At 44.1% G+C, this 15,686-nt stretch overlaps 1 protein-coding gene across 1 annotated transcript in view; it reads right to left on the bottom strand.

The window, feature by feature from the left end:
* Nucleotides 1-5,914, bottom strand: part of SLC2A12 (solute carrier family 2 member 12) — a gene marked incomplete at its 5' end in the record, with an annotated part of 39,652 nt that extends 33,738 nt beyond the window's left edge. The window contains one exon of the mRNA XM_021707226.1: nucleotides 4,567-5,914. Coding sequence (XP_021562901.1) covers nucleotides 4,567-5,914 — 1,348 coding nt within the window. The remainder of the gene's footprint in view (nucleotides 1-4,566) is intronic.
* Nucleotides 5,915-15,686: the final 9,772 nt, after the last annotated feature.

The following is a 15,686-nucleotide window of genomic DNA, read 5'->3' as shown; positions in this document are numbered from 1 at the left end:
GCATGAAAGAAGGCGATTTCTCACAAATGTCTGTAATCTGCCATGTCACAAGGGATTTCTACACATACTACATGTTTTTCCTGTAACAGGCCTTGTCGTAAGGAAAGCCAAGACTACCCCAGATCATCTGTTTATACAAGGGCTCTTGCGTTGTTACGGTAGCCTCAACCAACAAGCTAATGCCAACACCTGTAACAAACCCTTTACCTCTGGTTTCTGCAACCTTTGTAACAGTTCACATGGACTTCCTCTTTTTATCTTTTAAATCTTCCCCTTGGCCCTGACCCCCCTGCATATGCCTATATTATAGCACACATATAGCGGGTTTGCAATCCTCCTGCTAGTCCCGATTAAGCTCTGCTTTGGAGGATTGCTCTCTGCCACTCATTTTAGTTTGACACTGGTCTAGAGGATAGGTGGGCTTGAGAAGGGCCTGAGATGGATGACGACTCCTGGAAGGGTCACCCAGTTATCTAGGAATGAGACCATAAGGGGCAGACTAGGATGGCAGAAATAGGAAGGAAACCATAAGCACAAGAGCCACTTATGTAGGAAAATTCAAGAGTATTTGTTCATTGACTAAAATGGAAAAAAAAAAAAACAACCCAGCACCAGACTTAAGTGACTGAAAGAGAGCCTGCCCTGGAAAAGGAAGGGAAGTGGTAAAGGACCCTGGCATAAGGCGGGGAGAAATTCAGCACCGGACTTCTTGTATTGGGCTGACAGTAAAGTCTAGTACTCATGGGAAAAAAAGAAACCAGAAGTCATGTGAGCCAACAGAACTGGAGATAAGAGTCACCAGCTCAAGGGAGATAATTAACATTCCTGAGAAAACAAACATGAAAGCCTTTATAATGCATTAGCAAAAGGGTGTTTGGGGGTTTATAGCTAAAGAAACAGAAGGCCAGAAGACAATAATAAAACAAACTCACCTCCTGGTTTTAGAAGTAGATGGAATAAAAGCTAGTCATACATGTTAATGAGTTTAATTTTTTTTTTAAGTCTATCAGTAACTGAAGACTGAATTCAGGGCCCTTTGAAATGTTTTTCCTCATGTTCACCTCTCTTCTAAGTCCAGAGTTTATTACTGTGGTGGTTTTATGCTGTCACTTAGCTAAGCTGGCCCTGTGTTTCCCAGAACCCCATTTCCTGCATAGTTCTGAATTAGGGTTGGCAGGAGAAGAAATGTGCCTGAGATCTGGAAGGCCCAAGTGACACAGCAGCCCCATGTTGAGGACTGGCACAGGGTCCTGGCCACCACTGTAGCCATGCACCTTACTGTTGCCCTCAGGTTCCCCTCAACGGGGTGGACTTCTCCAGCGCTAGGCCAGGTACCTTCTCGATGTCTTTTATATTAGAATATAAAATAAAATAATAGAATATACCATAATAATATATACTAGAATACTATATTATTATATATGTTACATAATATAATTTATAATGTATAATTTATATATTATATTACATAGTTTATATTATATTATAATATGTGCCATGACATAAACTCTTTCAAACTGAGAGAGTCTCTGAAAATTAAAACAAAGAGTGTTCCCTTTTCCTTTTGCTAAACTTTCTTTTTCTTAAGTTTTTTAATTTTAAAGACGTGGGGTACAATTCAGGGTTAGGTATACAAATGTTCATTATGCAGGTACCCTACCTTTTACTAAACTTTCTAAGATGCTTAGTTGATTCTTGATATTTCAAAATATCGGACTAAGAAAATTGATGTAAAAAGGAAATATTTTTTGTTTTATGATGAGTATATAAGAAAAAAAGTTACTGGCAAAGGGAATCAATGGAACAACAGTTACCACCTGAAGTTTATTAAGTGAGCAGAACTTATTGTACTTGTTACGCTAGAAAAGTTTCACACACAAGGTTAAGTTGTTCCTTGGTACAAGATGGCATCCATATCTTGCCCTTCTGCTAGACTTTGAAGAGTTTCTTGAAATAGAAATGTAGATAAAACGCTAGCTCATATTTCATCAGTTTAAAGTATCAGAGTAGTTACATAAGTATCTCACACCCAAAATAATAGAATCCTGAAATAATAGTAGAAACTCATTTCCGGAAAACTGTTCGTTAATGATGTTTATCATTGTTAATTCTTAAAAAGCAGGGTTAAGATTCAGAAGCAAATCAGAATGATAGCAGACTAATGGTAGGGTCGTGTTGACTCTATCTGCCCATGCTCAGTCTTATATGGGGAATACGTCTACTCAGAGTGCAGAGAAAGGGTTGGCATTTGGTCATCAGTGTTTTTGGCCGTAGGGTTCAATTCTGCCACTGCCAATTAATCCTGATCTTCCACCTCTGACTTGACACAGCAAAGAGTAGAGTCAGTCAGATTCACTCCAACCCTGCTCTCTGGAATTTAAAACTGAGGCACTTAGAAGTGGGAGCAGAAACAGAGAGATAAGGGAGGAGAGTTGGGGCAGGAGAGGACCTATCAGTCATGTGCAATCCTAGTTATTAATTGAGATGAAGCAGGTCTAGCCTACTGGTTGCTGACCAGAGAGAAGCAGACCCAAGACTAGGCATGGTGGCTCACACCCCTGTAATCCCAGCACTTTGGGAGGCTGAGGCAGGAAGATTTCCTGAATCCAGGAGTTCGAGACCATCCTGGGCAACCCAGGAGGTTGAGGCTGCGGTGAGCTGTGAGTGTGCCACTGCACTCCAGCCTGGGTAACCAAGTGAGACCCTGTCTCGAAAAAAAGAAGGAGGAGGAAGAAGAGAGGAAGAAGAAGAGGCAGAAGGAGAAGAGGGGGAGGTGGGGGAAAAGAAATAAGAAGATGCCGACGACCTAGAGAGTGTAGCTTGATCCATTGAACTATAAACTCCTTGAAGACAGGGAAAATGATGTCTGTCTGGTTCGTTACCATTTCCTCAGCATTTAGCACAGTTCTTGGTTATTTAAAAAATAGTCAGGCCAGGTGCGGTGACTCACCCCTATAATCCCAGCACTTTGGGAGACCTAGGTGAGAAGATTGCCTGATTCCATGGGTTCGAGACCAGCCTGGGCAACATGGCGAGATCTTATCTCTACAATAAATTTTTAAAAAATTAGCCGTGCATGATGGCTACTTGGAAGGCTGAGACAGAAGGATCACTTGAGCCCAGCAGGTAGAGGCTGCAGTGGCCATGAGCATGCCACTGCACTCCAGCCTGGGCAGCAGAGTGAGACTCCGACTCAAAAAAAGAAAAAAATAGCCACTCAATACATCTCACTTGAATGAACAGTTAATGAGTTAGCAGTGGAAAACTAGACCAAGCCCTTCCAAGGCTTTCTTTCCAGATCCCCTCTCTAATACCTGGCACAAGAGTCCTGCAATTCTCTATGAAATTCCTCCTTCAACACAGCCCATGTCTTCTTACTGGCCCACTGAGGGAGAAAGAGAAAGAGAGGGAGAGAAATAAAAGAGAGAGAGGAATGGGGATAGGAGGTGGGGCAGTAGAGAGAGACTACCCTTGATTTTTAAGCCCTTTTCTTCTAGTGAAGTGTACAAAAGACCCATCACAACCCCCTTACAGAGAGGGCCAGGCTTTGGGTGTGAAGCTAAAAGATTATAGGGAACCACAAATGACTTACTCTAGCAGACCTATCTCGAAGAGTTTGCCCAAGAGAAGTGACTACATTCTGTCCTTAGAGCTGCTGGTTACGTAAAAATAATTCATAGCCATCTCCCTAGAAATTGTGACTAGGCTCCCATTCTCCTGTCTAATGGAGGGGAGTATCCCGGGAGGCTGCTGTAATGAATTCAATTGTCCTCAAAAAAATGAGGCATCTCCCTCCCCAACTCCTAATTCCCTCTCTCCTCACTATTGCTGGAGTGCAGCCACTATTGTGTCTTTAAGAAAATCTAAACACTTGGTTTTCTTCCACCTGTGGAGAAATTAAAGTATTATACGGAGGAAAACGTTACCCCGGTAAATTTTCTCTTTGTAAAACAATGTACTTCCCATGGACAATACACATCTTTCAGGTCTGGTTCATCCCCAGTCAACTGGAGTTAAAGTATATTCATGTGGCAGATAGTGGGAAATATATCCTTTAGCTAAATATTTGCCCTGCACTTTTTTTATTTAGTTGGAGTCTCATTCCATCACCCAGGTTGGAGGGCCGTGGTATACTCACAGCCACCCCAGCATCAGCCTGCTGAGTTCTGGCGATCCTTCCACCTCAATCTTCCAAGTAGGCAGAACTTCAGGCATGCACTACCATTCCCGGCTCATTTTTGATTTATTGTAGAGACGAGGTCTCGTCAAGTTGCCCAGGCTGGTCTTGAACCCACGGGCTCAAGCAATCCACTTGCCTCGGCCTCCCATAGTGCTAGGATGACAGGCTGAGCCACCGAGCCTAGCCCCTGCACTTTTCAGAAGCAAATATAAGCCCAGCATACTTTCTGTATTAGCAGATACATCAGACAGTCAACATCATCCTCGTCTTGCTTCTAGCACTTACAAGTGCTAGGCGCAATTACGGTACGAGGATCTGACTGACCAGAAGCAATACATCCCCATTTGTAGGGCAGAGGAGGAAGGAATAAAGAATAGAGTACTTACTTGGTCCAAGACCAATGGAAAAAGCAGCAACATAAACAAGCAAGCTGGCTAGGGACAACCATTTCATAAAAGCCGGGACGTCCTCAGGGTCTGTGGCAATCTGGGATTCAGTGTGGCTTAGTGCAGCATTTAGAAGGGATGCTGAGGTCCCCTCCTGTTTCTCATCCTTGTCATTTCTCAAGGGCATAAGTGAGCTTCTGCTGTGGAAAGTGATCCCTCTAAAGTGCTCCCTGAGAGTGTTGTTGGCAGACATGTTTCCCGGTCCATAAAATGCAGACTCATCCAGGGACTGGTTGATGGGACCAAGACTTCTGCAGAGATTGGTGAAATTCATGTGGAGGTTGAGATTCACGATGCCCATGGTCAGCAACGATGCTGCCATGACAGAGGAGCCAATGCAGAGGAAGGTTTTGCTGCCCACGTGGTCTACAAGAAGAGTGGCTGGAATGGTGCTGATGACCTTGACGACCCCAACCCCGGTGGAGGCAAGGCTGGCTGCCTCATTGCTTTGAAAGCCAACTGACTTCAAAACAGTCGATGCATAGAATAGTATGTTTGGTTGGCCAGTGACTTGTACAAAAAATACCAACGTCAGGCCTATCATTATTCGGGTCCTCATGTTATCCTTTGAACGAAACAGATCCCAAAAACTATATTGACACTCGTCTTTCAGGGAGGATTTGATCAAAGTGAGTTCCTCGCTTATATCTGAGATTGCCCTCAACCTTCCGAGAACTTGGCTAGCAGCTTCCTCTTGTCCTTTCATCACCAGAAACCGAGGGCTTGGAGGAAGAAAGTACATCGCAATTGCTTGCAAAATTCCCAAGGGAATAACAAGACCGAACATATACTTCCAACCTTGGGAAACGTTGGCAAAGGCATAATTTGAAATATAGGCAAAAAGAATGCCAATGACAATCATCAGTTCATTCAGGGACACAAGAAAGCCTCTTCTGTGCTGAGGCGCGATCTCTGCGATATAGACACACGTGGCAATGGAAGAGAGGGAGATGGAGACTCCTATGGCAATGCGCCCCACAATGAGAACCGTGTAAGATAAACTGAGGATCAAGACCAAGCTTCCGAGTCCCAGTAGGCAGGAGGACAAGATGATTGCAGTCCTTCTTCCATACCTGTCTATCAGGAACCCACCAATGAGCGAGGCCAGGAAGGCCCCCATGAGGAGAGAGCTCACAACCATCTCTTGCTCATGGCAGGTCAGGGCTAACAAGGTTTTGATCTGAAGAAGAGCCCCAGAGATGATCCCGAGTTCGTAACCCACCAGAAGGCCACTGACAGCAGCTGTAACAGACGACAGGAAGGCAAACATGCCACAACCTACATGCAGAGAGGAGAGACAGAGAGGTCAGTTCTGACTCGGGATTTTAAACATTTTATAACTGAACAGAGACTTCCCCTTGTAGAAGTCTGTCATAGCACCAAATTTAAACACACACACAACCATGATAAAATAATACACTCATCAAATATAGATACAGAATAAAAAATCATTTTTCTTTCATTTGGGGGAGGAGAGGCATGAGACACTTAAGAGATCGAGTTTCCATCTGTTTATGATGTTGATGTTTTTAGTTTAGGTCAGATGGCTATACTAAATAAGCAGATGACAGATTACAAAGACTGAACAAATAAGAACACCATTGAGTTCATGCCTTGGTATTGGGTCAGAAATTCAAAGAGCCTGGCCCCTCTGGTTCCACCCCAGTTCTCTAAAGCCATACTTTGAAGGCAGGAGAATGACATAGGAGCCTCTAGAAGTGTCACAGGTTCCCTGCTGGGTAGCCTGGGACACAATGGAACATAGCCTCCAGGAAACTTAGCCTCTTGTCTGCAGGCCCACACAGGTTGTAGTTGACTTCTGGGAGACACATGAGGGTGCTGGAATATAGGATGGGGGTGAGAGCTGAGGCGCATGAATTCCTTAACAATATCAAGGTTGAGTGTGGCAGAAGAAAGAGAGAAATGGATGCAGGGTCGGAAACATGTAATATCTCTTCCTCATCCTGGGGAGGAACATGGGAAAACAAAGGGAACTTTAACTGTTCTTTTTTTTTATATTAAAATGCAAAAAAAGTCAAAAGGTTAACAGCTATTAATTTTCAGTAGTAGGTACACAGTGTTTGTTATATGCTTGTAACTTGTCAAAACAGAAACAAAACCAAAAAAAGAAGTAGATAAAGAGCATTCTAGGCTGAGGAGACAGCAATTTCCAAAGCCTTGGGACAAGAGGGCTCTCATTTTTTTGTTTGTTTGTTTGTTTTTTGAGTTGGAGTCTCACTCTGTCACCCAGACTGTAGTGCAGTGGCACGCTCCCGGCCACTGCAGCCTCGATCTGCTGGCCTCCAGCGATCCTTCCGCCTCAGCCTTCCGAGTAGCTGGAACTACAGGCGCGCGCACGACGCACGGCTCATTTTTGATTTATTGTAGAGATGAGGTCTCGCCAAGTTGCCCAGGCGGGTCCCGAACCCGCGGACTCAAGCAATCCACTCACCTCAGCCTCGCAAGGCGCGGGAGTACAGGCAGAGCCACCAAGCCTGGTTCTCATCATGTTTAGGAACAATCAGATGGCCAGCACTTAACATGTGTGCACAGCATGAGCCTGAAGAGGAAGGGGACCCATATAGGTATGAAGGGGATACTTTGAGGAGGGCCTTACAGTTGCAATGATGACTTTTCTTTGTGTTCCAAGTATATGGGGTCAACACCCATTGAAGGTGGAGAGGGCATTGACGCTACAGGTTTCTTGTTTATAAAGGCCACTGTCGTCGCTGTGTAGAGACTAGTTCTCCAAGGGCAAGACTGGTCACAGGAAGAGTTTGTGGTTTTCGTTTGGACAAAGAGTGAGGGTAGCTTCAACTCAGATGCTAAGAGTAGAACTGAAAGGAAATAGGCAGACGCGAGGTTTGTTTTGGAGCCAAAAATGATGATACTTGCTTATGAGTTAGAGGTGGAGGACAAAAAGAAGGTTCTGTAGCTTGAGCGGCTGGGTAGGTGATTTTAACATATTCAATACACTGGTATAGTACTATATACTGTGCAGAGCAATGTACCAACATAGGGCAGATTAGGAGAACTGGTTGAGAACAGCAGGCAGTAAGAAGCGGGGTGGAAGCCATTGGGCTGGGCACAGAGATGCAGCGGAGTATCTGGTGGCCATGAGTTTTGTTTAAAATGCCCCAAATACGAGGGGAGACACAAAAACTTTATCATTTGAAATTTATTTATTAAAAAGGTGTGTTTATTCTTGAGTTTTTAAAAAATATTTTACTCTTGTAAATTTATTTATTAAAAAATGTGTATTTATTCTTACTTTTTTTTTTTTTTTTTGAGTTGGAGTCTCACTCTGTCACCCAGACTGGAGTGCAGTGGCCACTCCCGGCCACCGCAGCCTCGACCTGCTGGGCTCCGGCGATCCTTCCGCCTCAGTCTTCCGAGTAGCTGGAACTACAGGCGCGCGCTACCATGCCCAGCTAGTTGATTTATTGTAGAGATGAGGTCTCGCCAAGTTGCCCAGGTGGGTCTCGAACCCGCGGCTCAGGCAATCCACTCACCTCAGCCTCCCAAAGTGCGGGATTACAGGCTGAGCCACCGAGCCCAGCTATTCTTACATTTTTAAACTTCAGTCACCTTCAAAGTACTCTCCTCTCCATTGTATGCAATACACTTATAAGACACTTTTTCCACTGCTTAAAACAGTTTTTCAACTCATCAATTTTGATGCCTTTTAGTGCTTCTGCTGTTTTTTGTTTCACCTCTTCCACATCAGTGTAACATTTCCCTTTGAGAAATTTTTTTCATCTGGTGAAACAAATAAAAGTCACTCCAGGAGCAATTGGGTGAATAGGGAGAGTGAGGCATGGGGGTCATGCTGCTTTTGGTCAAAACCTGCTGAACACTCAGTGTGGTGTGGGCAGGGGTGTTGTCATGGAGGAAGAACTACTCACTTGATTGCCAAAAAAAAAAAAAAGAGGGGTGAAAATGAGAAGTTCCATTTTGGACTTAGTAACATGACTTGTTTTACCTGCAAGACATTCAGCTAAAAACATTAAGTAGGAGACTGAGTATACAGATTTGGAGCTTCAATAGGTCAAGGCTAGAGACATGTATTTGGGAGTCAACTGCATGTGTTTGGTTTTTGAAGACACAGGAAGGAGTGAGATCACTTAGAAAAAGACAATAGAGGAAAAGGAGAGAAACAGAATTAGGACTGGGACCTAGGGAATCCCAGCACTGAGAAGAAGGGGTGCCTGCAAGGGAGATAGCAAAGCGTGGGGACACTATTTCCACAGGCTGCCTTGGTGTGGAGGGGACAGGATGGAGTTAAAAAATGCTATTCCATTCCAGTGAAATAAGCAAGTCAAACGAAGGCGATCTAAACCCCTTCCCATCACAAATATCCAAGGTGCCTTCCATCTCTGGGATTCATTCAGGATACGGGAAGTGGAAGACTCCAACACATAAAACAGAAGGCATTGAGTATTAGAAGGAGGAGCAAATAAAAAAGCAATAATCCACAAGAAATAACTAATTTATGAGCATTTTGAACTAAAACCATTACATTAAAATGAAACTATCCATTTACCCAGCTAATCGCAACACAGACATTTAGTATCATTACACAGCAGGCACCTTCCTGGGTGCAGAGGAATATAAATACAGCGGGGGAACAAAACAGACATGGTCCCTCCATCCAAGAGCTTTAACGTTCAGGAGACAGCCCTATTATCTATAATGCATTTTTATTTTTTTACATGAAAAATGGGTTAAGTACTCTCTTATAGGTTCATTCACATCCTTAGCCTTCACACATTGTTTTTCCCGTATACTCTTAAAATCCTCAACAAGAAATTCCTCTATCACAAGGAGAATTAGGTCAAATCCCTCTTGGATAAGAATATTGAGTTATTCTCATCTCCACTTATTGTTTACTTTATCTATGTTTGATTTTTTTTTTTTTTGGTTGGTTAGCATGTGTATTTTGGCAGTTCATAACTCTGAACTGAGTATGCAGGCTCTGATATTTTGATTGGAGAATTAAGTGACTTTGGAGAATGAAACACTTGGAAGGAGACTGAGGGAGGTATCTGAGAAGGGGGTTTAGCATGACAGACAACATCCAGGAATACTGAGTCAAGAATGTGTGGAAATGGATGCCAGAACCGCTTGAGTAGAAGATTGTCCTTGCCACCTTATGTTTCTTCTTTCTCCTTATTTTTCTCTTTTATTATTATTAATATTATTTTTTGGAGTTGGAGTCTCTGTTGCCGAGGCAGGAGTGCAGTGGCAAACTCACGGCCACCCCAGAGTCAACCCACTGGGCCCCAGCGATCCTTCCACCTCAGCCTTTCAAGTAGCCAAAACTAGGCACTTGCTACCACTCCTGGCTAATTTTCTAGTTATTGTAGAGACGAGGTCTCACCAAGTTGCCCGGGTTGGTCTTGAACTCACAGGCTCAGGGAATCCACTCGCCTCAGCCTCCCAAAGTGCTGGGATTACAGGCTGAGCCACAGAGTTCAGCTTTTTATCTTTTATTTGATGGAAAATATTGTTTCCCTTAAAAAGAAAGACTTCTGGAGATACAAGAGTTTCTTCCTCTGATGTTCCATTATCCCACTTTCGAAAGAGCCTGAGGTGTAAAGGTAGGTGACAAAGCCAATTTCTTATGGTTTGAGGGAAGTACCTTTTGACAGAAGAGGTTCCAACTACTTCTGCTGCTTTCTGGTCTTAGAGCATTTGCTTGGTTCCCTTAGCCAGGGCCATTCTATGACCCCAGTCCCCCATGAAAAGCTTACCTACATGGGGTTGGTTATATGCTACAGAATTAAGTTACAGTCTCAGCTGCCCAAATTTCATCTTCTCCATTATATGCTTTAAAGGGTACTGCCCCCAACTAACATCACCACTCCCCTGACTACTGATACTCATTCTGGTGTTCCATTCCCACCCTCGGGCTGTCCATTCAGGGGTTTTGAATTCTAATCAGCATGTAAGGCTGGTCCCTAATGCCTCCAAGAGGCAGCTCTGGGATTCCTCAAGACTTCCATCACAGGAACTGTTCCTGATGCTGTGTTGCAACAATGAAGAGAGACATACAGGGTAGGCTTTTTCCTGTGTTCTGGCTGACGATGACCGAAGCTTGCTTGCTTCTTGACAGAAGATGTTATATCCTGTGAATATCAGGAAGTAGAAATGCCTTTCCCAAGAAACCTGGCAGTGAACAGGAAGGAAGAGATCGGAATGTGGTTTGAAGAAATGGCAGGAAGGTGGGGTTTGTGTTTGTCTCCACACAGGTGTGAGAGCTGGGGGACTGAGGAGAAACAGCCAGCGTCAAAGGAAGGGTAAGATTCATAATTGGTGCATGTTCAAGAAATACCCAGCCCTGAATTCAAACCATCTGCCCTTAACAATGCTGAAGTGGAACATAGCCAGCCATGTTGCTCAAGTCCTGCCTCACAGGGGTCCTTCCTTTACATCACTGTTCTCTCAAAAATGCCACAGAAAATTCTCAGCTTTTTGTGGAAGTCTAAACTATTAGAAGACTTACAGTTGGTGCCCACAGGCAGTTTGGTTAGGGTTATCCTCTGTCTTCTTGCTACTGTCGGGACTCAGAACACCATAACCCAAAGTGTGGAGCCTTGGCGTACTTGGAACTGAAGGTCATTGGAAAGTCCTCAGAAGCCAGATCTCTCTGAACTCTTATCCTCCTGTCTCCCACCAATTTCTCTTCCAAATTGTTATAGAAACCAGAATTCCTCTTAACCAAGGCAGTCATAGAAACTAGAACCACTCTGCCCCAAAGCAAACCATAAACCCTAGAAAGTTCACACTCTCCCTTTCCCTTTCTTCCTTGAAAGCTCTCCTTCCACAGGAGTCCTGTCTCATACCTGGGAGAAAGGAATGCTACACAGAGGTCAAGAAGAATCTGAACAGACAGGCCTTGCTGGGTTTCCCCCTTGGCCTATATTAGGTCATACTCTCTACGTTCAATCACATTTCTACACAGCCGTCCATTCTTCGTCAAACCTCACATAAAAACAGACATGTGGCCAGACTCGGTGGCTCAGCCTGTAATCCCAGCACTTTGGGAGGCCGAGGTGAGTGGATTGCCTGAGCTGGTGGGTTTGAGACCAGCTGGGGCAACTTGGCGAGATCTCATCTCTACAATAAATCAAAAAATTAGCCAAGTGTGGTAGCATGCACTAGCTCCTTGGAAGGCTGAGGTGGAAGGATCGCCGGAATCCAGCAGGTCGATGCTGGAGTGGCCGTGAGCATGCCACTGCCATCCTGCCTGGGTGACGGAGTGAGACTCTGATTCAAAAAAACAAAAAAATCCCCAAACATGTTTATGAGTCTTCCGATCTTCATTTCTGAAGCCTCCTGTGTTACATAAAACTTTGTTATGCTTTTCTTTTATTATCCTGTCTTTTGTTATGGGGGCATCAGCAGCGACCCTGACGATAGGTGAGGAAAGGGATCACACCTTTCCAGCCCTGCCCTGCCCTGCTTGAAGACCAGTGGCAGCAGCGGGATCTCCAGTCTGCCTTTTGCTGTAGTGACAACTCTTTATTAAGGTAACAAAGTAAAACTGTCCCTATCAAGGCTGAGATCTGATCAAGTGGCTTTATGCAAACGAGTACTGACCCATAGAGCAAGAGCACCATGGGTACCTGAGACCTCAGGGTCAGCCATCACCACAATTGCCCATTGTCTGCCACTCACAGTGAGTCAGTGAAACCACAACTGTAACTGGCATCTCACACTCCATTTTTCATAATATTTGAGTTTCTTCCCCACTATCTTCTTCCCTTTCTTCCCCTTGTGCCTAACATGGCCTGTGTACACAAAGGGCATGCAGTAAATACTTAACGGCCACCTAAATCTCACAGCAGACTGAAAAGTGTGTCTGACCAGGTTGGTTTTGGCAGAAAGTCAGGTAATTCTACCGCTGGCCTGACTATGAATGCTTCACCAATGTAAAAGACCCCTACTTCATGTTTTGTTCAAGAAAAACTTGCAATTGCTCCCACATGCCTGCCCTCTGTGGTCCACCCTTTCTCGGTCTTTCTCCCTGAATGACTTTAATTCAACAGTCATCTCAACAACCATATCCACTCTGGAGACCATGCTTTAGCCCACTTCCTCACCTAGTCCCCAGTCCATATGCCCCCACCGTGCAGAATGTGTGTGTCACAGTTCTGGTCCCATCTTATGGCACTTCTTTATTGATGTGCTTGTCTCCACTATTAGACCAGAAGTTCCTCGAAGGCAACAACCCTCCTTTGCTCAGACCTGTCTTCTCACCCCTCCTCTTTTGGCACAAGGTAACTACTCAGTCAATGTTTGGTGAGTGAATAAATAAATGAGTGGATGGAAGCAACACTCCAGAATACTGATCCCTGTTTCTCTCTTTCCCATAGTTGTGCCATCAGACTAAGGTTCACATGCAGTATTATGTAATGGTTAACATGTAGAAGTTTATATTTACATAAATGTTTAGGATTTGAGCAGCATGCAATTAGCATTTCTTTTTTTTTTGTTTTTGAGTTGGAGTCTCACTCCGTTGCCCAGGCAGGAGTGCAGTGACAATCTTGCGGCCACCCCAGTGTCGACCTGCTGGGCTCCAACGATCCTTCCAAATAACTGGAAATACAGGTGCATGCTACCACGTTCAGCTAATTTTCGATGTATTGTAGAGACAAGGTCTCGCCAAGTTGCCCGGGCTGGTCTCGAACCCACAGGCTCAGACAACCACTCACCTTGGCCCCCCAAAGTACTAGGATTACAGTCTAAGCCACCAAGTCCAGCCTTGATCTTCTTGTTAATTAAGCAATAACACCACTATGACTTAAGACCCTGTTTTTAGGGGTTTGAGGCTCTTCCAGTCAAAAATATAGCTTTAATAAAGACTGATACAAACTTAATAATGATTAAAAATATATATATAATCATAGCTGATTTGGTGGCTAGGTAAAAAGGATACAGCAAATCTAGTTATTGGGAAGTGTGCTTCAAATACAAAGGAAAAGGATGCATTTTTAGATTGCATGTATTTTTTGCATATTTTAAAACTGTATGGGCAAAGTGGCTGCCACAGCTCCGGGAATAGGGTTATCTCACAGCCGGAACCACAGGAGTAGACAATGGAAGAAGGCTTAGGATGTGAGTTTATCTTCCTGCTCCCCTCTCCCTTTATCAAGGAGGGAACTTTTCAGAAGCATCCTAGAGGACTTCCCTAATTAATATCTCCATTGACCAGAACCAGTGGGTGACTGCTTGAACTTGGCTGAAAGCATCTAACTCTTTTAGTTAACCGGGTAGGAAAGGCAGAAAATCAAAGGAGAATTGAAAGGGCTGTTGCATATTAGTATCTAACATACTTTACTCTAGCCACATGGTTGCAGTTAGAAACTCCCCTTAGGTCTTAAACTGGAGGTGTGATTGATGTGCACAGCACTGGCCAACTTTCTGGTGTCTGGAAGTTATTTTTCTGGTGTGGTTCCATGGAACTGAGACAGGAAGTTGTTTTTTTTTTTTCCTTCTACTTTTGGGTCCCCTGATTATGAATAAGGGATATCATTCCTGGATTATTTAAAGTAGTCTGTAGTTCTTTGCTTGTCAAAAACAATACATGCAGCTGGGCTCGGTGGCTCAGCCTGCAATCCCAGCACTTTGGGAGGCTGAGATGAGTGGATTGCCTGAGCCCGCGGGATTTGAGACCTGCCTGGACAACTTGGCGAGACCTCATCTCTACAATAAATAAAAAATTAGCTGGGCGTGGTAGCGCACACCTGTAGTTCCAGCTACTTGGAAAGCTGAGGCGGAAGGATCACTGGAGCCCAGCAGGTCGAGGCTGCGGTGGCCGGGAGCGGCCACTGCACTTCAGTCTGGGTGACAGAGTGAGACTCCAACTCAAAAAAAAAAAAAAAAACCATGCAAAACTGCAACTTCTAGAACACTCCGCCCCAATGACTCTTCTAGGTTTTATCCCTTCTTAACACTGATTTTGTATTTCAAAATGTAATGAGCCACTGTTTTTTCTATCCAGCCCAGAGTTGGTGAAGCCCGGGAAATTGGATCCCCTAAAGAGGTGTCAAAAGAGAAGTGATGGGCTGGGAAGAATTGGGCAGGAGAACATAAATGTCCAACCCTTGGACGGAGCAGCTCTGAGGGTCTGTGGAGCTGGCCTTCCTTGTCCTGCCTAGGGAAAGCTCTGTGTTGTCAGATGGGAATGCCCTGTGGGAGTCTGTGGGCATCTAACATTTTATTACCTAATTGTGTATGTTGAGTTCACATACACATTTTATTTACTGTTAAATCCTAACTCAGTGACAAATACCTCAGGCTTTCAGTGTTGTTGTGGTGTTTTCATGGAGATTTTCAACAGATGGTTAAGAGAGAATGAATCTGGATAACAAACCAGCAGCCATCTTACCAGAGATCTCTGATATCTCCAAGAGGGGGATTCTTTAATGTGTGTGAGCTATGGCCATTTAGAAACTGACAACATCTTTAAAAGAATCCTCATCCTATTGATGATGATTTAACGTTGGACAAAAGAGTAATTCACATAGATATTTGTATTTCAACATTGCAAATGTATGTAGATGTGATGAAAACTTTTTTAAGAAATTCAATGTGCTAGTGAACGCATAGCAGGTTTTCTGTCATTCTTTATTTTCTAATCAACAAATATAAAACTGTGAAGACAATCATGTGAGAATTTTAAATTGTTTTTATATTTAAAAAGGAGTCCATGTGCTCAGTAATAGTCAAGATCACCTGTAGTGCTTTTAAAATTATTTAATTAGGGGCCTGGCTCGGTGGCTTAGCCTGTAATCCCAGCACTTTGGGAGGCCAAGGTGAGTGGATTACCTGCACCCGCGGGTTTGAGGCCAGCCCGTGAAACTTGGCAAGACCTCATTTCTACAGTAAATCAAAAAAATTAGTCTGGTGTGGTAGCACGGACCTGTAGTTCTGGCTACTTGGAAGGCTGAGGCGAAAGGATCGCCTGAGCTCAGCAGGTGGACTCTGGGGTGGCAGTGAATATGCCATTGCACTCCAGCCTGGGTGACAGAGTGAGACTCCAACTCAAAATAAAA

Source organism: Carlito syrichta, unplaced genomic scaffold (genome assembly GCF_000164805.1).
Source record: "Carlito syrichta isolate Samal-C Ts95f unplaced genomic scaffold, Tarsius_syrichta-2.0.1 Scaffold316461, whole genome shotgun sequence".
Classification (NCBI taxonomy): domain Eukaryota; kingdom Metazoa; phylum Chordata; class Mammalia; order Primates; family Tarsiidae; genus Carlito; species Carlito syrichta.
The sequence above is the reverse complement of the archived record's forward strand: the minus strand, read 5'-3'. Positions and strand labels throughout refer to the sequence as shown.